A 27,692-nucleotide genomic window follows, 5' to 3' on the forward strand; every position below is an offset into this window, starting at 1 on the left:
TTCGAAAACATCTAATCATGCCCGGTGCGACAGCCGCCAAAATAATGTCTTTACGGTGAATTCAGCCACTCAAACGTATCTTTGTAAACTCGTGTACGGACTGATACGGACGCTAACCGTGTGAGCGGCAGTTTAAACGGGTTTCCGGCGGTGTTTTTGTGCCGAGCCGAGGCCTGGTCGCAAACCTAACCGCTCGCGAAGTCTCGTATAACCGCCCGGGATTTCATGTTGAAGTCGTCAGGTTTTTGGTTCAAATTTAGTGTTTTCCCGTCGGAAGATGGACAACGATAAATTCAACTATGTTTACAGCTGTGACTTGGACATCAACGTCCAACTTAAGATGTAAGTTTTGCAGTTAACGCGTCTCTTTTTGCCAAAGCGGTGTAACTAATCTATCTTGTGACTGGACAGGATGCTGCTATGTTTGGTGTGTGTGTGTGTGTGTGTGTGTGTGTGTGTGGGTGTGTGTGTGTGTGTGTGTGTGTGTGTGTGTGTGTGTGTGTGTGTGTGTGAGAGAGAGAGATTCACACACATTTCACTGACTTACAGCTTCAAACTATGTCATAAAATACAGTTTCACATTTATTGAACCAGTAAAGTAAATGTCACATTTATCATAAATTCAGATTTGTCGACTTTTGTTTGGAGGGACGTTGTGCTGAAACTGTTTGTCAGTTGATCTGTACAAAATAAATAAGCATTCAATTATTTTGATGTTTCAGGTTCAGGTTACTTTATTTGCACCAGTAGGTAGATTTGGTTGGCAGTATAAAGTGCAAAGCATCCATTTGTTGTCGCACACGTTTATTCATTAGGATAAACCTCATGAGAGGAACCATCTGGTTTAAGGGTTTCATAATAAACATACAAACAAAAACAAATAAACAGATTAAAAACTGTAAAGGAAATAAAATGACAAGTCAGCACTAAAAAATAAGCACAAAATCATTGAGAAAAATAAACACCTTGATGGGTCAAAGATCCCTGATTGCAGTCTTTTGTGATGTGTTGTAAAGGTTGAGAAAAAGTTATTTTAAAACAGTAAACTGAATCTATTCATCAGCTGAGAGAGACACGTTTACTTTCTTCACCATTACTCAATGAGTCTGTTCTTGATCTGACGGTATTAAAATCTTGCACACAGCTCATAGGTGTAATTATTGCATTAAAAGGGTTAAATTAATGAAGCAGCTGTGATCTGTTGCCAGGTTTTCTCTCATTTCAAACTAAGTTCAGTACAAATAGACGATGTTTACTCTGCAGTCAACTTAACTATAGTGTTTGAACTACATGCTTGTTTCTTTTCAAGTTAACAGCAAAAAGAAAATAAATAGATCAAAACGTGCAAAATAATGGAAGGAAAATTTTGGTAAATTTGCATATAGATTAAGGAGTCTGTCGAAGTAAGTCGATATATACAGTGCTGTGAAAGTATTTGCCCCTTTACCGATTTTACTTTTTTTGTACCTTTGTCACTCTTAGCCATTTCAGATCAAGCAAACTTAAATATAAGTTTAGAAGATAACTCACAAGTAAACACAAAATGCAGTTTTAGGTGCCTTAGCAAATAAAATCACGGAAAAACTGCATTTTATGTTAACTTGGGTTATCTTTGTTTAATATTTAAATTAGTTTGATGATCTGAAACAGCTGAGTGTGACACACATGCAAAAAAGTAAGAAATCAGGAAGGGGAGAAATACTTTTTTGCAGCACTGTATTAATGTTTTTATTTGTCCTTGTGTTTCTGTTGTATATGTCACACTGTCAAGTAAAAAAGTGAACAATCCCCAAAACACACATAATTTAAGGTGCTATCGTCACCTTTTCTCTATAATAAGGTTTTTTTAGTTTTTATCCTTTTTGGATTGAAATAGTCGAGGAAAATGAAATTAATTTAAAGCCCAGTCTGTAAAAGTGATATATACGAAAACACACGTACACAAAACCCCCACAAACTGTCCAAAATTAAGTTTACAAATGTTGACTTATGTGTGAGGGGACGGGTGGAGAACTCTTGATAACATCAGCATTTCTCCTCTTCCTCACCGCCCCGCTCTGTGTCCTCTCTCCTCGTCCAGAGGCAGTTTAGAGGGGAAACGAGAGCAAAAGAGCTACAAAGCGCTGCTTGAAGACCCGATGCTGCGGTTCTCTGGCCTCTACCAGGAGAACTGCTCGGACCTCTACGTCACCTGTCAGGTGTTTGCTGAAGGAAAACCTCTCGCGCTGCCCGTCCGCACCTCGTATAAAGCGTTCAGCACACGTTGGAAGTGAGTAACAATCTGTCTGCTTGTTTTTTTCTCCTGACCATTGCTACATAAAAAGTCAAATTTTTAATTTTTTTTTTTTTAATTCAACCTTTTTGTTTCAGTTTTTGTCATTTAGTCTTAATGACATTCAGACATTCCTCCCGAAAGTACATAAAAGATATATTTATTAGGATATTCTCTACATTTTCCTCTCAATATATTATTCTGTCTCAAGAATCAAAAAGACACGAAATTTCCTCCAATAAAAGCAAATTAAAAAAATTAAAAATTCTTACACTCTGTCCTGTCCTCTCTCTCTGTGTCCTATCCTCTCTCTCTGTGTCCTGTCCTCTCTCTCTGTGTCCTATCCTCTCTCTCTGTCCTGTCTTCTCTCTCTGTCCTGTCCTCTCTCTCTGTGTCCTGTCCTCTCTCTCTGTCCTGTCTTCTCTCTCTGTCCTGTCCTCTCTCTCTGTCCTGTCCTCTCTCTCTGTGTCCTGTCCTGTCTTCTCTCTCTGTGTCCTGTCCTCTCTCTGTCCTGTCCTCTCTCTCTGTGTCCTGTCCTCTCTCTCTCTGTCCTGTCCTCTCTCTGTCCTGTCGTCTCTCTGTCCTGTCCTCTCTCTGTCCTGTCGTCTCTCTGTCCTGTCGTCTCTCTGTCCTGTCCTCTCTCTCTGTGTCCTGTCGTCTCTCTGTCCTGTCCTCTCTCTCTGTGTCCTGTCCTCTCTCTGTGTGTCCTGTCCTCTCTCTCTGTGTCCTGTCATCTCTCTCTGTGTCCTGTCCTCTCTCTCTGTGTCCTGTCCTCTCTCTGTGTGTCCTGTCCTCTCTCTCTGTGTCCTGTCCTCTCTCTGTGTGTCCTGTCCTCTCTCTGTGTGTCCTGTCCTCTCTCTCTGTGTCCTGTCCTCTCTCTCTGTGTCCTGTCCTCTCTCTCTGTGTCCTGTCCTCTCTCTCTGTGTCCTGTCATCTCTCTCTGTGTCCTGTCATCTCTCTCTGTGTCCTGTCCTCTCTCTCTCTGTCCTGTCCTCTCTCTCTGTGTCCTGTCATCTCTCTCTGTGTCCTGTCCTCTCTCTCTGTGTCCTGTCCTCTCTCTCTGTGTCCTGTCCTCTCTGTCCTGTGCAGCTGGAACGAGTGGCTGCGGCTGCCGGTCAAGTACCCAGACCTTCCCCAAAGTGCTCAGGTGGCTCTCACAGTTTGGGACATCTATGGGCCCGGCAGAGCTGTCCCCGTCGGGGGGACCACTGTCACCCTGTTTGGCAAATATGGGTGAGTCTAAGCTCATACTGTTATTTCTTTGTTACTGAAAAGTTCTGTGTTTTGCTGCCAGGTGATTAAAAAAACTGTTTTGACTTCACCTCGCAGCTGAATTTTAAAGGATTTCTGCAGATACTTAAAAAAGTGTTTAAAGGCACTGAATTCATCTATCTAAAAATAATTGGTATTCAGATGACTTGAATCAATCTTTTAAATGTCTTAAAATGCTCATAGGAAGCAGGATTTTATGATTTTTTTGTGACATTGTAAAATAATTGCTAACATCAATTTTTGAAAATCAAATTTAGTGAATTCCTCCAAATTAGCATCACGCTGTTTTCGGTCAGGATTACTTAGAGCAGTGGATCCACGGTCCACGAGCTAGCTGTCACTGGACCACGTATGACGGGGGAGTGCAAATTCATCAACCATAGTTTACTCAGGGAACATTGACTGAGCATTAAGCCCCTTTACAGCAAAGTCCTGGATTCATATTCAGTGGGCCAAAGGGATAAACAACATGTGATAGTAACAAAATTCAACAACAAACAAACAACTTTTAGCAATGGCTGCAGAGTCACAAGTTGCAATAAAATCATTAAAAAAGATGAAAAAGATTAAACAGCAAACAAATCTGTAACCTGTAAAAAAATGTGGAAAATTGACAATTTAGGGCTTTGTGTGTTTTATGCAAAAAGATTTTTCCAAACTCGAAACAATGGGAATAAATGCAGCGTAATCAAACATGCAGAGTGTGAAACACAAACTCACCATCGCCAACAAATGCGAGATATTTCCCAAAAAAAGGAATGCTTTATATTCATGCAAAATTGTCCCAAAACTTAAAATATTGATCATATTTTTTGTCCCCTTTAAATTTCATTGTTAAATAGGTCTTAAATTGAATTCCAAGTGCCATTAAAAAGTCTTACAAAGTGTTAAATTTATCTTGCCTTAAGCTTTAGGCACCAGTTTGTGCACAAAAACAACAAAAAAACACTGATTTGTAATTTCCAAACGTCGCCTCCTGTCGTCTTCTAGTATGTTCCGGCAAGGGATGCACGACCTGAAGGTCTGGCCGGGCGTGGAGGGAGATGGAGGAGAGCCCACCACCACACCAGGACGCACCAGCAGCAGCCTGACGGAGGACCAGATGGGCAGACTCGCCAAGGTACGACCCAAAAACAGGATTAAAAACGGGAGAGAAAAGAGAGTGTGATGAGGAGAGGATTATGTGTTTGTGACTAAGTGGCTGAAAGAGAGGATAAGGGAGAGAGAAAAGGTGGAGGGTGGACCAGAAACATTGTGTGTGCGTTGGAAAAGCAGAGAAACCGAGTGATGCGAAGTCGAGTCTAAACCATCGTCTGTTCCAGGGCCCTGACCTGGAGGTACTCAGTGATGTGAGTACATGTGGAGGAGCGTGTGTGTGAAGAAGGCCGAGGTTCAAATGTATTTGCAAATAAATCTGTAGCTCGCACTGCTAAAGCGAGGACTACCACATTAGAACAATTCAGACTGTGTCAGGGAAGTTTGCATCATTAATGAAACGCCCCCGACACTCGCTGCATCGATTACATCCCTGCACAGTTTGTGTTGTTCTGTGCGGTAAAACCTCATGTGTTGTAAAAACCCATTCAGTGCATTTACAAATATATTTCGACCCAGGTTTTGGTGTGAACACTCAAGGTTTACGGCTGCGTTCTTGAGAGCATCACACACATTTGTTTTGTTTTCCTGCTGTCGCCATACGTTGTATTTTGTGTAAGTGTGCGTGCATGTATTTCTTGTTTATGTGGACACGAGAGGACATTTTTTCAAACTTTTTGCAGCTCTGTGGAAAATTGAGGGGAGAACGTCAGGGAGTTTGTTTCATTGAACATATTTACATTTGATTGTTTTATAAATAATTTAAAGGGTAACTTTGGTGTTTCTTAACCTGGACCTTATTTTTCCAGGTTTTTGTGTTTAAGTGACACTTAATAGGAACAATAATGTTTGAAATTGGTCCAGGATTGAATGAAAGCGCTGCAGCCAGTTTGTACAAAACAATATAAGCATTCAGCGTCTTTTCGCAAGATTAAATTTACACCCCAAAAAGTGCTTGTTTTTGCCAGTGACCAGTCTGTCCAGGATTTTGGAGACTGTTTTTTGTGATTGTTGTAGGCTTAAATGTTTTCACGGCAGCTTTTCTTAAAAAATTGTAGTGAATGCTGCGATATTTTTAGGCTTTTTTCCAATGAATATTGAGTGATGCTGCCTCTGATTCAGTTTATTATCATGAGCATTTTGTTTTTCCCTCTGAATTATAATCAGTTTATAATTGTATGGTAGGTAGTTGGGATGGGGGCAGCAGGTCACCGCTGAGGGACTGTCCTTCTCCTGCTCTCTCTAACGGGCCGGGACGAGCCAATGCAAGCGAACCAATGAGCACCGGAAACGGTGCCATTTATTGAAAGAAAAACAGCTCAACTTTGTCCTTGAACCCGCTGAAAAACATTGGGTAATGTTAGCTATGTGATGCTTAAAGTTATTCCTGTCAGTGTGTGACTGTCACAGGCGCAGCAGCAGTCTCATTATAAACAAAGAGAGATAGAGAGGCTGAGCGGATCAATATGCTGTGCGCAGCTCTACAGTGAAATTAGATTTTATATAAAATTTGCAGTAAAGTTTCAGTGATTGGACAAAATTCCTGAATTTGTGTTAATTATTGTGATGGAAACATTGTGAAATCCTGGGGGGAATGACTGACAGAGGTGTCTAACAACATTATGGAAAGGATCCTTACAGAGGTAGACCTTTTTGTTTAGGCAGAAACAGCCCTGAAATCGCTATCACCAGACCCACCAAACTCTAAATAAAAAAACAGTAATTTTAGAGGGTATAGAGCAAGCATATTTTTATATCTAAGTGGGGGAATTAAGGGTTTATTTAAGCCAAATCAGAGTTTCTTATTGTTGGAAGTGTGGAAAAATGAACTAAGGTGTTTTTTGTGAGTTTTATTTTTATCTGTCGACCTTCAATGGCGTGCGTTTTTCAATGATGAAACTTTTTTTTTAAAAGGAGTCTGGTGCCAATGGTGATTTCAGCAATGTTTCTGGTTAAATAAAAAGGATCTTACACATTAACAAAAAGGTCTATCACTTTAGGTAACCTTTCAGTAATGTAATCTAAGCTTGTCAGAGGCAAAAAAAGCACTTTTAGTGGATGTAAACTGACGTTACAAACATGTGCCAAATGGTTTTATTGCAGCCTGTTCTCACTCAATACTGGACCAGTGTCAAAAAATTGTTGTTCCCATTAGTCTCTTAGACACAAAAAACACAGGAAGTATGATCCATGTGGAAAAATACCATACTTACCAAATAATTCCTAAAATAGACTTATTTATTCTTACATCTTTTTTTTATTAATCCTGAGTGCAGTTGACTGAATCATATCCAAAGTTTTTTTTCTCAGCCGCTACCAGTTCATATGTTGTTTTAAAGAGTGAGTACTAATTCTAACCAGCTGAGTTGTGGGCTTCCTGTTCATGGCCAAAAGTGTGCTTACATTCCCGACACCCACACTGACTGACGAGTGGACTGGCTGCTGAGTGTGTGACTGACCGGAGATGCTGGATTGGCTGCTGGCACTGGATTTGTGCATGATTGGTCGAGCTGTTTGCACATCAGCCACCATGCTGTGACCAGTTCTGCTGCTACAGAACCGTAACCTCCTGTTTTTTGGGGGTTTTTTTTCTCGGTAAACCTTTTTTTTTCTTGTTTCTCTACCCTCTTTCTCCCTCACTTTCTCTCCTCCTGCAGCTGACGAAGGCCCACCGACAGGGCCACATGGTGAAGGTCGACTGGCTGGACCGCCTGACCTTTAGAGAAATTGAGATGATCAACGAGGTGAGCTGGTTCAGCTGGACTTCAAAACAAGTTCATGTAGAGGAAAAGGCCAGCTTTTTCCAGACCTATCTCAACAATTGTCAAAAGTTTTGCTTAAAATTTCCTGGTTTCTTTTAGTTGATGTATTTTCTTTCTGTGTGTTTCTGCAGAGCGAGAAACGCAGCTCTAACTTCATGTACCTCATGGTGGAGTTTCCCCGTGTCAAAACAAATGACAAGGAGTACAGTATTGTCTATTATGAAAAGGTATTTTTTAAAAAATATTTTCAGGCACATAACCTGGTGTATTTTAACAAGTTGCTACAAATGGATTCAGCTGATCGGTGTGTTTCACTTTGACCACACTCAGGACGGAGACGACGCATCACCTGTTCTTACGAGCTGCGACATCGTCAAAGTTCCTGACCCACAGATGGGGATGGTGAGAGGACGCACGCACACGCACACGCACACACACACACACACACACACACACACACACACACACACACACTATAGTAAAAAATGCATCTATGGCGCTTTATAGGAAGTCTTTTATTCCCTTTGCCATTCAGGAAATAACACAGAATAATTGTATTAGGAAAACTACTATTTCTTAAGATATGCTCTCTTTTATTATTCATACAGTTTATTGCTTCTACCTGCCTGTTTGCACTACTGTATTTTGTTTATTGTACATTTGTGCATTGTTTTATGTGTTTGTATGTACTGTGTTTGAGCGAAGTCAAAGATAAATTTCCACTAAGGTGGGCTAAAAACTCTGTATTCAATATTGTAGGTAGCATTCAAAAAGGGTACATAATTATTAATGTATCGTAAGATTTTCATGTGCATTTCTGTTCAAATTAAACTGCATTTTGCTATTGAATTTATTTATTTGTTTTCCAACTCATGTTTTTTTTTCTGCAGGAAAACCTGGTTGAGAGCAAACATCACAAACTGGCTCGTAGCCTCCGCAGCGGGCCCTCAGATCACGACCTGAAGCCCAACGCCGCCACACGAGACCAGCTGAACGTAAGTAACTGATGGTCTAGTTTTTATATAGAGTCCATGTACAGTTGTGCCGTAATGTCCCATAATTAGCAAAAAAAAATAGTAAACAGTGACAAGTAAATGAATAATTATAAATAAATTATATATATATATATATAAAAATTATAAATAATTAAATAAATTATAAATAATAATTATTTTTTGAAGTCCAGAAAACTATATTTATCATTATTATAATTTTGTATTTAAAATGATTTTGTGGAAAAAAAGGTTCACTTTTTTTTATTTACAGCACTTTTTGACTTTGCAGTCATTATCTTGTATGTTTTTATGCTTATTTTCAGTTCATTTTCTTGTAACTTTTCTACTTTTTTTTCCCTTTTCCAAATAAGACCATGTCTTTTCAATTTTTTCATTAAATCATACCCATGTTTTTGAAAAAATCAAACCATTTCGCCCAGGTTTTAAAAAGGTTTAATAAACAAGTTAAAATTACTGCTTATGTCAGACGCTTTGTAGGTTTAGTAAACTTTGGTTCTTTATGTATGTCTCTACTGTGTCTGCTTTTATAAGTCACTGACATTGAGTTGATATCTGTGTGTGTGTGTGTGTGTGTGTGTGTGTGTGTGTGTGTGTGTGTGTGTGTGTGTGTGCGCACGTGCACCAACAGATCATCGTGAGTTACCCTCCGACCAAGCAGCTGAGCTCTGAGGAGCAGGACCTGGTTTGGAAGTTCAGATACTACCTCACCACACAGGAGAAGGTGAGTGTGTTTGCTATATTCTGATCTGCTATACCAAAGTCTTCTCCTGTTTCTGTATCAATCCTCTTCTCTCCTATGTGTCCTCCTCCTCCTCCTCCTCCTCCTCCTCCTCCTCCTCCTCCTCGCCACAGGCTCTGACAAAGTTCCTCAAGTGTGTGAACTGGGATCTGCCCCAGGAGGCCAAGCAGGCTCTGGAGCTGCTGGGGAAGTGGAGGCCGATGGACGTGGAGGACTCCCTGGAGCTGCTGTCGTCCCAGTTCACCAACCCCACAGTCAGACGCTACGCTGTGGCGCGTCTGCAGCAGGCGGATGATGAGGTAGACTGAGGGGGGTCAGAGGGAGTGCGGACTAGTGTGAGTGGATGATGGTGACTCTGTTTGAGACAATGCCTTATCTCAAAATTTGCATTTCAAAGATACTTTCAACAAAATCACGAGGAAAGTGATTTTTAAATGAATTAAAAACACTTTTTCATAAAATATTTATTCAATAGTAAATAGAAATCTTTAAATCCAAGATGTAAAGTACTTTTGATCAAGGTATTTTATTTAATTTACAAATATGCCAACAAACAAAACAAAAAAAAAAAGTAAAGTACTTTTGAAAGAAACTATTATTATTGTTAGTACTATTAGTAGTAGTAGTATTACTAGTATTGTTAGTAGTAATATTATTATTCCCTTTCAACAAGCATACTGATAATAATGCCTTTTTATGGCCTTTTTTAGTTTCCCACCATCTCATTTTGTGTTTTTTTTCATCTTTGTTTATATATGGAATATTTTCTTAACTTATATGTTTGTATTTTGTATGATTTTTGTTATGTTTAATGCTGTTTTTGTCTTGCACACACTGGGCCTCATGAAAGAGACAATATACAAACAAATTTTAGCATATTTTTTGTTCTCATTTTTAAGTACCCAATGGTTTTTGGGATTCACCAGTTGTTTCTTATTTTTGCTCTTCTTTGACATAAGAGAAAATGTTAAATTTTCTCTCACCAGAAAATTAAGTGAAAATATAAGAAAAATTTCAGAGAATGTTGCAGCATGAGGCCCATTGAGTCTGCGCCTGCCGTGTGAAATTATAAAAAGATTTAAATGAAATTTTGCATAATTATTTCCGGCTCCTCTCTCTCTCCAGGACCTGCTGATGTATCTCCTGCAGCTGGTTCAGGCGCTGAAGTACGAGAACTTCAGTGATATTCAGGGAGGACTGGAGCCAGGCAGCAAGAGAGACAGCCAGGGACTTTCAGATGACTCCGCACTGGACAGGTCAGTCTACCAGCAGCTCTGACAGCAGCAACAGACACATGTTGAGTTCTGCTGTCGTCAGTGGACAAAAATGTTAGAAAATTACACAATGAAAGAGTTTGTTTTTTCCTGCCTCGATCTAAATTTGTCTCAGAATTTCTCTCTGGTTGGGAGAGTATTTGCCGTTAAGCGGAATTTGATTATTTTTCTTTCAGAAGCCGTAATAAACTCTTAGGGTTTTATGATTTTACTGGCGTGACTCTGCAGAGCTCCAGCCAGAATCTGGAGGCAGAGCGCTGACCGTCTAAAACGGTCCATACGAAACACCATCTCATGAGTTAAATTGACTGTAGGTTTTAATTGCCATCCTCTCTGATGTAATGTTGTTACTATACCAGAATTTTATTTAACTTTGATACAATACTAGTTTAAAAAAATCTAATTTTTTTTCATTAACAATGTACAGATGACATTTGCATTACAAAAGCCTTACGTGGAAAGTCTGTTTTCTTTATTGCTTCAGTTTATTCAATACTACCAAATGTATAATCTGTGTAGATCATATCAATCAGTCAATCAGTAACATTTTATTTATATAGCACCTTTCAAACAAATCAAATGCAATTCACAGGGCTTATTAAAGAAACAGAAACAAGAACAACGTAGGAAATTAGCAAAAAAAGATAAATAAAAAATGGATCTTTTTTAAGTATGAACCATAAAATAGTTACAGTAAGACACTAAAAAATAGCCAGACTAAATAGTTAGTATAAGAAAAAGAAAGAATACAGTACAGTTCTGTTCGTGTTGTATGTTGTGAATGGTCTTGAATATTTTATTATGGGTACTTGAAGTTTTGAAATTTTGTTAATTAAATCTGTGGGAACCCTGCCTTTTTCTTCTAACATCAGGTCGTGTTGTTAATGTACTAACTGGCATATTAAGAGCTTTTTTTTTTCTTTTTTTGGGGGGTTTTAACAGAAGAAGTGAAAACCAGTGTAATGTCATACGAACAGTAAATACCAAGAAACTAAAGACACCATAACAAAACAATACAATTATGTGTTCAGATGGTCTTCTGGATTCCTGTTTTGATTGACAAATGCAGACGACTGCCATCTTCTCCACAGTTATTTCCTCTCGTGCAGATGCAAATTGTAACAGTTCGCCGTTAGCTGTAGTCTTTGTGTTCGAGTGCAGCTGTAAGGCGACACAACAGCTCTGTGATGGCCGTTTGGTGCCGCTGAGCCAACAAACACATGGTATCGAAAAAGCATCAATACTTTGTCACCCTCACGCTGACTGTTCGTTGTTTCGTTTTACTCCTTTAGTTCCCAGATCCTGTCGGGAACATCTGGACCTTCAGCTGCCACGCAGAAAGGCAAGGATGCAGCCGACAGCGAGAATTTAGAGGTAAGAAAGAAAAAATGTTGCTGAAAAGAAAATTAGAGCAGGAAAGAAAAGTTCCCATCGTTTAATCCAAATATGATACAAGAAGGGAGTCAAAAACACAGACCTCTGCGAGAAATTTCAAATGTCTTCCTGTTTCACAGAAGACAAAAAGCAGGAAAAATGTATCGGTTTCTGCACAACACTGATTTGTAATTGCGTTTGTGTCTCTCTGCAGCAAGACTTGTGCACATTTCTCATCTCTCGTGCTTGCAAGAACTCCACACTTGCCAACTATCTGTATTGGTGAGTACAGTTCAAAGCAGCTTTGTTTATTGATACTGATGTTTTTGTGTTTATATTCATCCATCTGTGGAACCTGTGTGTCTTCTGCAGGTATGTGATTGTGGAGTGTGAGGATCAGGACACGCAGCAGAGAGATCCTAAAACCCACGAGATGTACCTGAACGTCATGAGGAGGTTCAGTCAGGCTCTGCTCAAGGTCAGTTTATTTTAAATATAACAGATTATTTAATCACGCTTCTTGCCATAGACTTTTCCTGTTCATCAACAAATCTCTAAATAGTTCAGCTTCATCTTTTCAGAGGTATAATAAGAGCAAGGTGTGTGTCACATTTCATAATTTGTGGTAATTGGTAAGAAATTGTCCTGCACATAACAAAATGTCAGACTGTTCCTTTAATATTTGTCCACAGATGTCTTTCTATGTCCTTTATCTATTTTTCGTCTCTCGCCACTTCCTCTTCCCTCCAGGGCGATAAGAGCGTGAGGGTGATGCGGTCGCTGTTGGCCGCCCAGCAGACGTTTGTAGACAGATTGGTGCAGCTGATGAAGGCCGTGCAAAGAGAAAGCGGGAATCGCAAGAAGAAGGTAACAACAGGACGCCGCACGTGCTCGATAAACCGTATTTATTTCATGCTTGTGTTTCAGTATTTTATTGTGCAAATATTTCCAAAATATTTTTTTCATTACTAGTTATTTTGTACAGAGGTAATTGCAAATTGAAACCATATGTTTGCATGCACAAAATATATATTTTTTTCCTCTTATTCCAAAAAAGCCAGTATTCCTTCTAAGCTGTTTACATGCCTGTTGAAAGTAAATATTTCACTAATGCTCGTGTTTACATGCTTTCATGCATAGTCAGATTAACGTGCGCTAACATGACATTTATGATTATGATCCTTTCAAAATATGGAAAAGAGGACAGCTGGAGTTGCGTTTGCAATTTTTTGCATCAAAATAGATTTTTTTTTTCAAAGTTTTCTACTGGTGGCAGATTTGTTTGTATGTACAAACTCAGCCTCCGTCTTTCATTCTTTCAACCACATTTTGTCCAAAACCTTGTTGATATCCAAGTCTCTCAATATGTTTAAAAGTAGGTTTGTTTCTCCTGATGAGAAATATCCGTCACATGGACATTGGGGCTGCAACCTGCAGCTGACGATTATTTTATCGATTAATCTGCCAGTTATTTTCACAATGAACCAATTAACAAACCAAAATCAAAAGACACTTAATTTACTGTCATTCATCATAATTTGACAAAGAAAAGCAACAAATGTTCACATATATTTACCTGGAAATCAGCAAAGGTTTGACATTTTTGCCTGAAAAATGATTTATTAAAGTAATTGGCAATTCATTTTCTTTTGATTCGCTAGTTGATTAATCAATTAATTGTTTTAGCTTTAGTTGACACACGTAACTGTTCTCATATGCACGTTGTTCTCATTCATCCTGTCGGTTGCTTTTAACTGCATGAACACACTGACCCCTGCTGAGTTGTGTTAACAGCAGCGTCCCTCACCGTGTTTCTGCAGACGGAGCGGCTGCAGGCTCTGCTGGCTGACAACGAGAAGGTGAATCTTTCGGAGATTGAGCCGATTCCTCTTCCTCTGGAGCCTCAGATCAGAATCAGAGGCATCGTCCCCGAGACAGCCACGCTCTTCAAGGTACGCAAAGTTTCACCCACAGAATCGTTTTCTCACCTTTTCTGCCTTGTCAGGAGTAAAACCAGTGCAACACGACGCTCATGAGTCTTTTCCCTCTGTGTGTGTGTGTGTGTGTGTGTGTGTGTGTGTGTGTGTGTGTCTCTCAGAGTGCTCTGATGCCCGCCAAACTGATCTTCAAGGCTGAGGACGGAGCCATGTACCCGGTTATCTTCAAACACGGAGACGACCTCAGACAGGATCAGCTCATCCTCCAGATCATCTCGCTCATGGACAAAGTAAGAGCGCCCTTATATTAAAGAGTTTTAATGGAAAATTAATGTGTTTTATGGTGATTTTATTTTGATATAATCAGAATACCAGGCACCTTTTAGGGCCCCATATTACACTCAGTGCAAAGTAGCGTGCAGAATAATTCATCGTTGGTTTCAGATCTGTGTAGTTTGTCATTTTTTTGCAACCAGCAGCCACTTTGTGTAAGTAGCAAGTATGCTCACGCCCATCTGTGCGCCCATGAGTGTGTCTGAAAATGAGGTGTAGCCTGGCTCATTGTATTGCTATTTTGAGGCCGCAGAAAGTGATGAACAAAAAACTGGTCTAAAGCCATTACTGCAGCATTTTTCTGCTATTTATAGGGTGGCCTCTGTTTATTTTATGGGAGAAATATACAGTAATCACACTGATCATTTTGTTTTATTTTTCACTGAATTAAAGCTCTGCTGTTTTAAAATCTCAGTAGGCCTATATGAAATACAGCTTAATTTTTCAGCAGGCAATTAGTCCCCATTAAGAGACGCTGTTTGCATTTACAGAGCAGCACCACTTTATTGTCAGAAGCTAAAAGTTTACTTCTGTTTCTTCTGTTAAATTCGTAGCTAAACCCTTTGAAACCTGAAATAATTTGTCTTGCACCATGTACTAAAGATTGCTTAAATAGCTATTGATCTCTTTTCCTTTTATGATGTAAGAAATATGCTTTTTTAAATAAAAGCTCTTGTGTTTTTTTTTGTGTTTATAGCTGTTGAGGAAAGAGAATTTGGACCTGAAGTTGACACCTTACAAAGTATTAGCCACCAGCACCAAACACGGTAAGACGGCATGGCCACGAATCCCTCAGTTTGGCAGGAAGTTAAAACTAAATAAATACAGCAATACAGATTTTATACGCAAGTCCCATTTCAACAAAAAAACATATTTTTTTAGGGATGCACAATATATATTGTGCCAATAGATTATTAGCAGATCATTTTAAATTTATATTATTATTTTTTATTATATATTATTTTTTTTTCTAAGAAAGTGAACATTTGAATGGTCCATTTTTTTAAAATTTTGAGCAATAGTGATTTTAGATTTGTTTAGGTCAAGGCGAAAAACAGCAGCATCACATTTAGTTACTGGGAAAAAAGAAAAAAAAGTGTAATAAAATATATTGTATTGCTACTCTATTGTCCAGCCTGAAATAGTTTTATTGTTTTTCCAGGTTTTATGCAGTTTGTTCAGTCGGTTCCTGTTGCTGAAGTTCTGGCTACTGAAGGCAACATCCAGGTGAGCAGAAATGTAAAATAATGCAGAGCGCGCTTGTATGTAGGTCTAGCAGACATTAATAATGGCATCATTTGTTTCAACAGAGCTTCTTCAGGAAGCATGCACCGAGTGAAAAAGGACCCTACGGCATCAGCTCAGAGGTGATGGACACCTACGTCAAGAGCTGTGGTGAGTCCGTTTGTGTTTTAACAGAGCGGTTCATCCTTTAACTACACAACACGGTGGAATCAATAGGCGGGTTTCCGTTACAGATTTGTGAAAAACGTAATCAATATTTTCAAAATAAAAAACACAATTGTGAGATGACTGTTTCCATAAAGTGTAATATTCTAAGAAAAGTGGCGATGGATGTTCGAAACATTAGCAGGTTTTATTTTTTATCGCAGTCACCGCACTAGCCGTCATTATTTCCAATCAAAGTCATAGGTGTGTAATGTAAGCGATGATGGAGAGGATTCAAAACTTCCGGATGATACGCTCAACTTCTGAAGAGTTATGTGATGCAGTAACAGCTGTTGTAGCGCCTGCTGCATCATGACGGAGCCAGTTCCTACCGAAAAGCGCGTAGCCGTCGCATCACGTGGCCCATTAAAGCGAAATATTGTCATTGCAGTTTTGCAAATGTTTTTTTTTTTCGAATCACCTGATATACCACCTATATACCTACCACCGCGATAAATGGGAGTTTTTAAATTGATGTTTTTCCAATAGGCGTGTTTTATATTTGTAATTTAAATCTGTGCAATTGGAGGGTTAATAGAAACCCGCCTAATGTCTCTGACATCCTTCCAGCTGGTTACTGTGTCATCACGTACATCCTCGGAGTAGGAGACAGACACTTGGACAATCTGCTACTGACAAAGACAGGTGAGGCAAACATGTTTTTTTAAAAAAACAACATAAAACTGGTTTATTAACATTCTAGTTTAAGGAGCAGTTTCAGACAGTTATCCCGTCTCTTCATCCAGGGAAGCTCTTCCACATCGACTTCGGCTACATCCTGGGTCGGGACCCCAAACCGCTGCCTCCGCCCATGAAGCTGAGCAAAGAGATGGTGGAGGGGATGGGAGGCATGCAGAGCGAGCAGTACCAAGAGTTCAGGAAGCAGTGCTACACCGCCTTCCTGCACCTGCGAAGGTAAAGAGACCAAACATGAAAACAAATCGAGGCTGTAGTTTTATAGCCAACTGTCTCTTCCTAAACACTTTTCCTTGACCTCAGTGGAAAACGTCTTCAGGTCAAGGAAAGCTGTGAATTTGTAAGCACTGTAAAACACAACCACTTTGCAAAGAGAATCTAACTGGTTAATAAATGTTGCTGCCGAAATTAATTTTGGAACAGCATTATCTCATTTGTTTTTGCAAAGGATGATTCAGTGTATCCTATGCTAAAGGAGATAAGAAAATTAGTTTTAATCAACCTTTTCTAGAAATTAGAGAATTTCAACAGCTCTCCTCTTAGTAGCCACTTATATTTTCAGGTTATTTCGAACCTTTTCAAAAAAAGGCTATTTGACTGCAGCCTATGTCTATTTTACATCAACACAGACCATTTTCCAAATTGCTGTTACTGGTATCGAATTATGTCAGTAGAGCATGAAAATAAACTTGCAGTGACTTACAGGTACGCTTAACCCACAAATGATCTTTTGTATATCAGTTACTCACCGTAACTCACTGACACCGTATGTTTAAAAACCGAACTGAAAGTGAAACTCGCCCATATTCTCTTCAAAGTCAGACTCAATTGACAAAAACAGTAATTTTACCTCGCTGAACATGGGAGCTGCTGGTCTACTGATGCCACTGACTGGGTGTTTTAAAGGGTTAGTTGGGATTCTTGCAGACTATCAGCTCACATGTTCGGTGAGGTAAAATGACGATGTTTTGTCAGTGAAGTCTGGCTTTAAAGAGAGAATAGACAAATTTCACTTTCAGTTAAGTTTTTGTTAGGAAGTGCTCTCTGTTCGGGAAGTACCAAAGATTTGGATTTCACCTCACAAATTGTGCAAGTTTGTAGACGATACTTTGATATAATTTAGCGATTGTTAATGCTGTTCCCTATGATTTCAATTTAAGAATTTTTTGGATTCTTTACTTACGTTCACAATAGGTTTTGGAAGAGTAATTGATACACAAATGGTCATTTGCAAGGTAAATTATTCCTTTAAAACATGCTTGAAAAAGGTAATTAATCACAGGAAATATTTAATCAGCTTTTATTTTTGTAACATTAAATGTTTGTCATTCTTGGTTTAGGCAAGCACTTGTCGAAGCCTGGGCAAAAAATAACAGCCTTCAAGGGTTTACTGTGATAAATGATGTGTTTGCTGACAGATTGTTATGCTTAACCGACATTAACTTAAACCAAAAGATTAATCTAAAAACACGTAAGCAGTTTGACTCATCAGCAGATATCTTCAAACAAAAAAGTGTTTGCATTAATAGCTTCATCTTTGTTAGGAATAAACATTACGATCAAAAGATTACTGCACATATTTAACAATCGAGGTAAAATATTCTACTTCCCTCAATTTCTACAGATACTCCAACCTGATCCTGAATCTGTTCTCTCTTATGGTGGACGCCAATATTCCCGACATCGCCCTGGAGCCTGACAAGACGGTTAAGAAGGTAAGTTTGTCACTGGAAAACGGCGCCAGATGTCGTTTTTATTTATCAAAGCATGTATAAGTAAGACAAGTAATCGCACTAATGTGGCTTTATTAATGTTTTAAATGGACCTCATCATTTTGCCTTCAGGTGCAGGACAAGTTCAGATTGGACCTGTCAGACGAGGAGGCAGTCCATTACATGCAGAGTCTGATTGATGAGAGTGTGGGCGCTCTGTTTGCTGCTGTGGTTGAACAGATACACAAGTTTGCTCAGGTATGTGCACTCAAACACACAACATACATGGTTGTTTCTGGATTTGCACACATAAAACGTTATTCAATAGTCCATAAAAAACTGATGCAATATTGTAGTATGACATTTTTGACAAAAATAAATATGATTTTTAAAAAAAAGTTTTTGATAATACTTTTGTTGTTTTTCTTGTACTATACAATGACACTTTTGTGGCTTTTTGAGTCATTTTTCATGATATACAAAATACTAAAAGTATGCTATATACCATTATGTGTATCGACATGCTATAGTGCTTTTAAGCTGATATTTGGACGTCATATTTTTACATTATTCATAATACTATAGTATGGCACATTCAGTCATTTTTTCGACATGCTGTATTGTGGCATGTTTGCAGAATTCTATGTCATGGCGTGTCTTGGCAGGTTATTCTAAGCTATTTAAAGCAGTTTTTGGGACATGCCAAATTTCGAAATTTTTGCCTTACCATAGTCTTGCATTTTTGCTCATTTTTCGACATGCAAAATTATGATGTTTTCGGCTTTTGTTGCTATGGCGTGTCTTGGCAGGCTATTCTAAGCTTTTGCCAGCTGATTTCAGGTGTTTTTGGGACATTTAACATTTTTGCCTTGGTCTTGGATTAGTCTTGGATTTTTGATCATTTTTCGACATGACAAATCATGTTGTTTTCGGCTTTTTTGCAACTTTTGTTGCTATAGCGTGTCTTGGCAGGATATTCTAAGCTGTGTAAAGCTATTTTCAGGTGTTTTTGGGACGGGTCAAATTTGGACATGTTTGCATTTTGGTCGGATTTTCGACATGCCAAATTATGCTTTTTTTGGCTTTTTTTGCAACTTTCTTTGCTATGGCGTGTTTTGGCAGGCTATTCTAAGCTATTTCCTGTTGTTTTTAACAGTTTTTGAGACATGATGAATTTTACATTTTTGCCTTACTATAGTCTTGGATTTTTGGTCGGATTTTTCGACATGCCAAATTATGCTGTTTTGGGCTTTTTTGGCAACTTTGTTTGCTATAGCGTGCTTTGGGCTTTGGCAGGTTATTCTAAGCTGTTTCCAGCTGTTTTTAACCGTTTTTAGGAGATGTCGAATTTTGACATTTTGCCTTACTATAGTCTTGGATTTTTGGTCGGATTTTTCGAAATGCCAAATTATGCTGTTTTGGGCTTTTTTTGCAACTTTCTTTGCTATGGCGTATTTTGGCAGGCTATTCCAAGCTGTTCAAAGCAGTTTTTAACAGTTTTTAGGAGATGTCAAATTTTGACATTTTGCCTTACTATAGTCTTGGATTTTTGGTCGGATTTTTCGACATGCCAAATTATGCTGTTTTGGGCTTTTTTGGCAACTTTGTTTGCTATAGCGTGCTTTGGGCTTTGGCAGGTTATTCTAAGCTGTTTACAGCTGTTTTTAACAATTTTTAGGACGGGTCAAATTTTGACATTTTTGCCTTACTATAGTCTTGGATTTTTGGTTGGATTTTTCGACATGCCAAATTATGCTGTTTTGAGCTTTTTTTTGCAACTTTCTTTGCTATGGCGTGTTTTGGCAGGCTATTCCAAGCTGTTTCCAGCTGTTTTTAACAGTTTTTAGGAGATGTCGAATTTTGACATTTTGCCTTACTATAGTCTTGGATTTTTGGTCGGATTTTTCGACACGCCAAATTATGCTTTTTTGGGCTTTTTTTTGCAACTTTCTTTGCTATGGCGTGTTTTGGCAGGTTATTCTAAGCTGTTTCCAGCTGTTTTTAACAGTTTTTAGGAGATGTCGAATTTTGACATTTTGCCTTACTATAGTCTTGGATTTTTGGTCGGATTTTTCGACATGCCAAATTATGCTTTTTTTGGCTGTTTTTTGCAACTTTCTTTGCTATGGCGTGTTTTGGCAGGCTATTCTAAGCTGTTTCCAGCTGTTTTTAACAGTTTTTAGGATGAGTCAAATTTTGACATTTTTGCCTTACTATAGCCTTGGATTTTTGGTCGGATTTTTCGACACGCCAAATTATGCTGTTTTGGGCTTTTTTGGCAACTTTGTTTGCTATGGCGTGTTTTGGCAGGTTATTCTAAGCTGTTTCCAGCTGTTTTTAACAGTTTTTGAGACATGACGAATTTTACATTTTTGCCTTACTATAGTCTTGGATTTTTGGTCGGATTTTTCGAAATGCCAAATTATGCTGTTTTGGGCTTTTTTGGCAACTTTGTTTGCTATGGCGTGCTTTGGCAGGTTATTCTAAGCTGTTTCCAGCCGTTTTTAACAGTTTTGAGGAGATGTCGAATTTTGACATTTTGCCTTACTATAGTCTTGGATTTTTGGTCGGATTTTTCGACATGCCAAATTATGCTGTTTTGGGCTTTTTTTTCAACTTTCTTTGCTATGGCGTGTTTTGGCAGGCTATTCTAAGCTGTTCAAAGCAGTTTTTAACAGTTTTTAGGAGATGTCAAATTTTGACATTTTGCCTTACTATAGTCTTGGATTTTTGGTTGGATTTTTCGACGTGCCAAATTATGCTTTTTTTGGCTCTTTTTGCAACTTTCTTTGCTATGGCGTGTTTTGGCAGGCTATTCTAAGATGTTTCCAGCTGTTTTTAACAGTTTTAGGAGATGTCAAATTTTGACATTTTGCCTTACTATAGTCTTGGATTTTGGTCGGATTTTTCGACATGCCAAATTATGCTGCGTTGGGTTTTTTTTTTGCAACTTTCTTTGCTATGGCGTGTTTTGGCAGGCTATTTAAAGCTGTTTCCAGCTGTTTGTAACAGTTTTTAGGACGGGCCAAATTTTGACATTTTGCCTTACTATAGTCTTGGATTTTTGGTCATTTTTTCGACATGCCAAATTATGCTTTTTTGGGCTTTTTTGGCAACTTTCTTTGCTATGGCGTGTTTTGGCAGACTATTCTAAGCCGTTTACAGCTGTTTTTAACAGTTTATAGGATGGGTCAAATTTTGACATTTTGCCTTACTATAGCCTTGGATTTTTGGTCGGATTTTTCGAAATGCCAAATTATGCTCTTTTGGGCTTTTTTTGCAACTTTCTTTGCTATGGCGTGTTTTGGCAGGCTATTCTAAGCTGTTTCCAGCTGTTTTTAGCAGTTTTTGAGACATGACGAATTTTACATTTTTGCCTTACTATAGTCTTGGATTTTTGGTCGGATTTTTCGAAATGCCAAATTATGCTGTTTTGGGCTTTTTTTGCAACTTTCTTTGCTATGGCGTGGTTTGGCAGGTTATTCTAAGCTGTTTACAGCTGTTTTTAACAGTTTTAGGAGATGTCTAATTTTGTCATTTTCGCCTTTCTATAGTCTTGGATTTTTGGTCAGATTTTTCGAAATGCCAAATTATGCTGTTTTGGGCTTTTTTTTGCAACTTTCTTTGCTATGGCGTGCTTTGGCAGGTTATTCTAAGCTGTTTCCAGCTGTTTTTAACAGTTTTTAGGAGATGTCGAATTTTGACATTTTTGCCTTACTAGCCTTGGATTTTTGGTCAGATTTTTCGAAATGCCAAATTATGCTGTTTTGGGCTTTTTTTGCAACTTTCTTTGCTATGGCGTGCTTTGGCAGGTTATTCTAAGCTGTTTCCAGCTGTTTTTAGCAGTTTTTGAGACATGACGAATTTTACATTTTTGCCTTACTATAGTCTTGGATTTTTGGTTGGATTTTTCGAAATGCCAAATTATGCTGTTTTGGGCTTTTTTGGCAACTTTGTTTGCTATGGCGTGTTTTGGCAGGTTATTCTAAGCTGTTTCCAGCTGTTTTTAACAGTTTTTGAGACATGACGAATTTTACATTTTTGCCTTACTATAGTCTTGGATTTTTGGTCGGATTTTTCGAAATGCCAAATTATGCTGTTTTGGGCTTTTTTGGCAACTTTGTTTGCTATGGCGTGCTTTGGCAGGTTATTCTAAGCTGTTTCCAGCCGTTTTTAACAGTTTTGAGGAGATGTCGAATTTTGACATTTTGCCTTACTATAGTCTTGGATTTTTGGTCGGATTTTTCGAAATGCCAAATTATGCTGTTTTGGGCTTTTTTTTCAACTTTCTTTGCTATGGCGTGTTTTGGCAGGCTATTCTAAGCTGTTCAAAGCAGTTTTTAACAGTTTTTAGGAGATGTCAAATTTTGACATTTTGCCTTACTATAGTCTTGGATTTTTGGTTGGATTTTTCGACGTGCCAAATTATGCTTTTTTTGGCTCTTTTTGCAACTTTCTTTGCTATGGCGTGTTTTGGCAGGCTATTCTAAGATGTTTCCAGCTGTTTTTAACAGTTTTTAGGACGGGTCAAATTTTGACATTTTTGCCTTACTATAGTCTTGGATTTTTGGTCGGATTTTTCGACACGCCAAATATGCTGCGTTGGGTTTTTTTTTTGCAACTTTCTTTGCTATGGCGTGTTTTGGCAGGCTATTTAAAGCTGTTTCCAGCTGTTTGTAACAGTTTTAGGACGGGCCAAATTTTGACATTTTGCTTTATTTTAGTCTTGGATTTTTGGTCATTTTTTCGACATGCCAAATTATGCTTTTTTGGGCTTTTTTGGCAACTTTCTTTGCTATGGCGTGTTTTGGCAGGCTATTCTAAGCTGTTTACAGCTGTTTTTAACAGTTTATAGGATGGGTCAAATTTTGACATTTTGCCTTACTATAGCCTTGGATTTTTGGTCGGATTTTTCGACATGCCAAATTATGCTTTTTTGGGCTTTTTTTGCAACTTTCTTTGCTATGGCGTGGTTTGGCAGGTTATTCTAAGCTGTTTACAGCTGTTTTTAACAGTTTTTGAGACATGATGAATTTTACATTTTTGCCTTACTATAGTCTTGGATTTTTGGTCATTTTTTCGACATGCCAAATTATGCTTTTTTGGGCTTTTTTTGCAACTTTCTTTGCTATTTTTTGGCAACTTTGTTTGCTATGGCGTGCTTTGGCAGGTTATTCTAAGCTGTTTCCAGCCGTTTTTAACAGTTTTGAGGAGATGTCGAATTTTGACATTTTGCCTTACTATAGTCTTGGATTTTTGGTCGGATTTTTCGAAATGCCAAATTATGCTTTTTTTGGCTCTTTTTGCAACTTTCTTTGCTATGGCGTGTTTTGGCAGGCTATTCTAAGATGTTTCCAGCTGTTTTTAACAGTTTTTAGGACGGGTCAAATTTTGACATTTTTGCCTTACTATAGTCTTGGATTTTTGGTCGGATTTTTCGACACGCCAAATATGCTGCGTTGGGTTTTTTTTTTGCAACTTTCTTTGCTATGGCGTGTTTTGGCAGGCTATTCCAAGCTGTTTACAGCTGTTTGTAACAGTTTTTAGGACGGGCCAAATTTTGACATTTTGCCTTACTATAGTCTTGGATTTTTGGTCATTTTTTCGACATGCCAAATTATGCTTTTTTGGGCTTTTTTGGCAACTTTCTTTGCTATGGCGTGTTTTGGCAGGCTATTCTAAGCTGTTTACAGCTGTTTTTAACAGTTTATAGGATGGGTCAAATTTTGACATTTTGCCTTACTATAGCCTTGGATTTTTGGTCGGATTTTTCGAAATGCCAAATTATGCTCTTTTGGGCTTTTTTTGCAACTTTCTTTGCTATGGCGTGTTTTGGCAGGCTATTCTAAGCTGTTTACAGCTGTTTTTAACAGTTTTTGAGACATGACGAATTTTACATTTTTGCCTTACTATAGTCTTGGATTTTTGGTCGGATTTTTCGAAATGCCAAATTATGCTGTTTTGGGCTTTTTTGGCAACTTTCTTTGTTATGGCGTGTTTTGGCAGGCTATTCTAAGCTGTTCAAAGCAGTTTTTAACAGTTTTTAGGACGGGTCAAATTTTGACATTTTGCCTTACTATAGTCTTGGATTTTTGGTCATTTTTTCGACATGCCAAATTATGCTGTTTTGGGCTTTTTTGGCAACTTTGTTTGCTATGGCGTGCTTTGGCAGGTTATTCTAAGATTTTTCCAGCTGTTTTTAATAGTTTTGAGGAGATGTCGAATTTTGACATTTTGCCTTACTATAGTCTTGGATTTTTGGTCAGATTTTTCGAAATGCCAAATTATGCTGTTTTGGGCTTTTTTTTCAACTTTCTTTGCTATAGCGTGTTTTGGCAGGCTATTCTAAGCTGTTCAAAGCAGTTTTTAACAGTTTTTAGGACGGGTCAAATTTTGACATTTTGCCTTACTATAGTCTTGGATTTTTGGTCGGATTTTTCGAAATGCCAAATTATGCTGTTTTGGGCTTTTTTGGCAACTTTGTTTGCTATGGCGTGTTTTGGCAGGTTATTCTAAGCTGTTTCCAGCTGTTTTTAACAGTTTTTGAGACATGACGAATTTTACATTTTTGCCTTACTATAGTCTTGGATTTTTGGTCGGATTTTTCGAAATGCCAAATTATGCTGTTTTGGGCTTTTTTTTCAACTTTCTTTGCTATGGCGTGTTTTGGCAGGCTATTCTAAGCTGTTCAAAGCAGTTTTTAACAGTTTTTAGGAGATGTCAAATTTTGACATTTTGCCTTACTATAGTCTTGGATTTTTGGTTGGATTTTTCGACATGCCAAATTATGCTTTTTTTGGCTCTTTTTGCAACTTTCTTTGCTATGGCGTGTTTTGGCAGGCTATTCTAAGATGTTTCCAGCTGTTTTTAACAGTTTTTAGGACGGGTCAAATTTTGACATTTTTGCCTTACTATAGTCTTGGATTTTTGGTCGGATTTTTCGACACGCCAAATATGCTGCGTTGGGTTTTTTTTTGCAACTTTCTTTGCTATGGCGTGTTTTGGCAGGCTATTTAAAGCTGTTTCCAGCTGTTTGTAACAGTTTTTAGGACGGGCCAAATTTTGACATTTTGCCTTACTATAGTCTTGGATTTTTGGTCATTTTTTCGACATGCCAAATTATGCTTTTTTGGGCTTTTTTGGCAACTTTCTTTGCTATGGCGTGTTTTGGCAGGCTATTCTAAGCTGTTTCCAGCTGTTTTTAGCAGTTTTTGAGACATGACGAATTTTACATTTTTGCCTTACTATAGTCTTGGATTTTTGGTCGGATTTTTCGAAATGCCAAATTATGCTGTTTTGGGCTTTTTTGGCAACTTTCTTTGCTATGGCGTGTTTTGGCAGGCTATTCTAAGCTGTTTAAAGCAGTTTTTAACAGTTTTGAGGAGATGTCGAATTTTGACATTTTGCCTTACTATAGTCTTGGATTTTTGGTCGGGTTTTTCGAAATGCCAAATTATGCTGTTTTGGGCTTTTTTTTCAACTTTCTTTGCTATGGCGTGTTTTGGCAGGCTATTCTAAGCTGTTCAAAGCAGTTTTTAACAGTTTTTAGGACGGGTCAAATTTTGACATTTTGCCTTACTATAGTCTTGGATTTTTGGTCATTTTTTCGACATGCCAAATTATGCTGTTTTGGGCTTTTTTGGCAACTTTGTTTGCTATGGCGTGCTTTGGCAGGTTATTCTAAGCTTTTTCCAGCTGTTTTTAACAGTTTTGAGGAGATGTCGAATTTTGACATTTTGCCTGACTATAGTCTTGGATTTTTGGGCGGATTTTTCGAAATGCCAAATTATGCTGTTTTGGGCTTTTTTTTCAACTTTCTTTGCTATAGCGTGTTTTGGCAGGCTATTCTAAGCTGTTCAAAGCAGTTTTTAACAGTTTTTAGGACGGGTCAAATTTTGACATTTTGCCTTACTATAGTCTTGGATTTTTGGTCGGATTTTTCGACATGCCAAATTATGCTGTTTTGGGCTTTTTTTTCAACTTTCTTTGCTATAGCGTGTTTTGGCAGGCTATTCTAAGCTGTTCAAAGCAGTTTTTAACAGTTTTTAGAATGGGTCAAATTTTGACATTTTGCCTTACTATAGTCTTGGATTTTTGGTCATTTTTTCGACATGCCAAATTATGCTGTTTTGGGCTTTTTTGGCAACTTTGTTTGCTATGGCGTGCTTTGGCAGGTTATTCTAAGCTGTTTCCAGCTGTTTTTAACAGTTTTTAGGACGGGTCAAATTTTGACATTTTGCCTTACTATAGTCTTGGATTTTTGGTCGGATTTTTCGACATGCCAAATTATGCTGTTTTGGGCTTTTTTTTGCAACTTTCTTTGCTATAGCGTGTTTTGGCAGGCTATTCTAAGCTGTTTCCAGCTGTTTTTAACAGTTTTTAGGAGATGTCGAATTTTGACATTTTGCCTTACTATAGTCTTGGATTTTTGGTCGGATTTTTCGACATGCCAAATTATGCTGTTTTGGACTTTTTTTTGCAACTTTCTTTGCTATAGCGTGTTGTGGCAGGCTATTCTAAGCTGTTTAAAGCAGTTTTTAACAGTTTTTAGGAGATGTCAAATTTTGACGTTTTGCCTTACTATAGTCTTGGATTTTTGGTCGGATTTTTCGACATGCCAAATTATGCTGTTTTGGGCTTTTTTTGCAACTTTCTTTGCTATGGCGTGTTTTGGCAGGCTATTCTAAGCTTTTTCCAGCTGTTTTTAACAGTTTTTAGGAGATGTCGAATTTTGACATTTTGCCTTACTAAAGTCTTGGATTTTTGGTCGGATTTTTCGACGTGCCAAATTATGCTTTTTTTGGCTCTTTTTGCAACTTTCTTTGCTATGGCGTGTTTTGGCAGGCTATTCTAAGCTGTTTCCAGCTGTTTTTAACAGTTTTTAGGACGGGTCAAATTTTGACATTTTGCCTTACTATAGTCTTGGATTTTTGGTCGGATTTTTCGACATGCCAAATTATGCTGTTTTGGGCTTTTTTTGCAACTTTCTTTGCTATAGCGTGCTTTGGCAGGCTATTCTAAGCTGTTTACAGCTGTTTTTAACAGCTTTTAGGACGGGTCAAATTTTGACATTTTGCCTTACTATAGTCTTGGATTTTTGGTCGGATTTTTCAACATGCCAAATTATGCTTTTTTGGGCTTTTTTTGCAACTTTCTATGATATGATATGTATTTGTAGGGTATTATAAGCTGCTTAAAGCTGTTCAAAGCTGTTTTTGGAACATGTCAAATTTGAACTTTTCGTCCATACTACAGTGTTACATCTTCAGTCATTTATTTGACATAGTATATCATGATGTTTTTTGCAGTTTTTTTAACACACTGTATTGATTTTTAATTATATCCATATATCTGTGTATATATTATTTTCAACTGTTTCTGTTATCCTTTAGTACTGGCGCAGATGAGCCGAACAGAGATCGTTGAGACGAGGCCAAGCTGGACCGAGCTGTTAAAGTACGAACACACAATTGTTCCAACCTGAAAGACACCTTGCGTGTGCGACACGGTGAAAGAAATGCAATGACACTGTTAAAAAGGCCAAGAATGCACTGCCAAGCTTTACTGCAAGATGGTTAAACAAGGTCATGGATGTCTTTGTTTGCTTCTGTACATATAATGTATATTAATTATTAAATGAAATAATAAAATGTATGGCCAATAAAAGACTGTTGATAAAAGTTACTGTAGTGGCTGGTTGTATGTGTGTGTGTGTAAGTGTTTTAGGTTTTTACATATATGAACCTGCAAAAGAAAACCAT

At 38.1% G+C, this 27,692-nt stretch overlaps 1 protein-coding gene across 1 annotated transcript; it reads left to right on the forward strand.

Annotated features, from left to right (window-relative positions):
- Positions 1–27,615, forward strand: pik3c3 (phosphatidylinositol 3-kinase, catalytic subunit type 3). The gene is made up of 25 exons (XM_088073330.1): positions 1–342; positions 2,081–2,269; positions 3,362–3,505; positions 4,535–4,664; positions 7,297–7,383; positions 7,533–7,628; positions 7,732–7,803; positions 8,292–8,396; positions 9,046–9,138; positions 9,270–9,455; positions 10,282–10,412; positions 11,723–11,804; positions 12,019–12,086; positions 12,177–12,282; positions 12,555–12,671; positions 13,625–13,756; positions 13,903–14,031; positions 14,772–14,841; positions 15,237–15,301; positions 15,385–15,469; positions 16,094–16,168; positions 16,270–16,438; positions 17,844–17,934; positions 18,064–18,189; positions 27,324–27,615. Exons 1-25 carry the CDS (start codon positions 278–280, stop codon positions 27,336–27,338), a joined length of 2,628 nt encoding a protein of 875 aa, XP_087929456.1. The 5' UTR covers positions 1–277; the 3' UTR covers positions 27,339–27,615.
- Positions 27,616–27,692: the final 77 nt, after the last annotated feature.

The sequence above is a fragment of the Plectropomus leopardus genome, chromosome 23 (genome assembly GCF_026936395.1).
Source record: "Plectropomus leopardus strain MGB_pleo_1.0 chromosome 23, ASM2693639v1, whole genome shotgun sequence".
NCBI classification, from domain to species: domain Eukaryota; kingdom Metazoa; phylum Chordata; class Actinopteri; order Perciformes; family Serranidae; genus Plectropomus; species Plectropomus leopardus.

What these genes read in the sequence shown, in the direction of transcription:
- pik3c3 (XM_088073330.1), top strand. Translation starts at nt 278, where the DNA reads ATGGACAACGATAAATTCAACTATGTTTACAGCTGTGACTTGGACATC. An exon ending in GTATTGTCTATTATGAAAAG is followed by an intron (nt 7,629 to 7,731) that starts GTATTTTTTAAA and finishes GACCACACTCAG; the next exon opens with GACGGAGACGACGCATCACC. An exon ending in CACCTACGTCAAGAGCTGTG is followed by an intron (nt 15,470 to 16,093) that starts GTGAGTCCGTTT and finishes ACATCCTTCCAG; the next exon opens with CTGGTTACTGTGTCATCACG.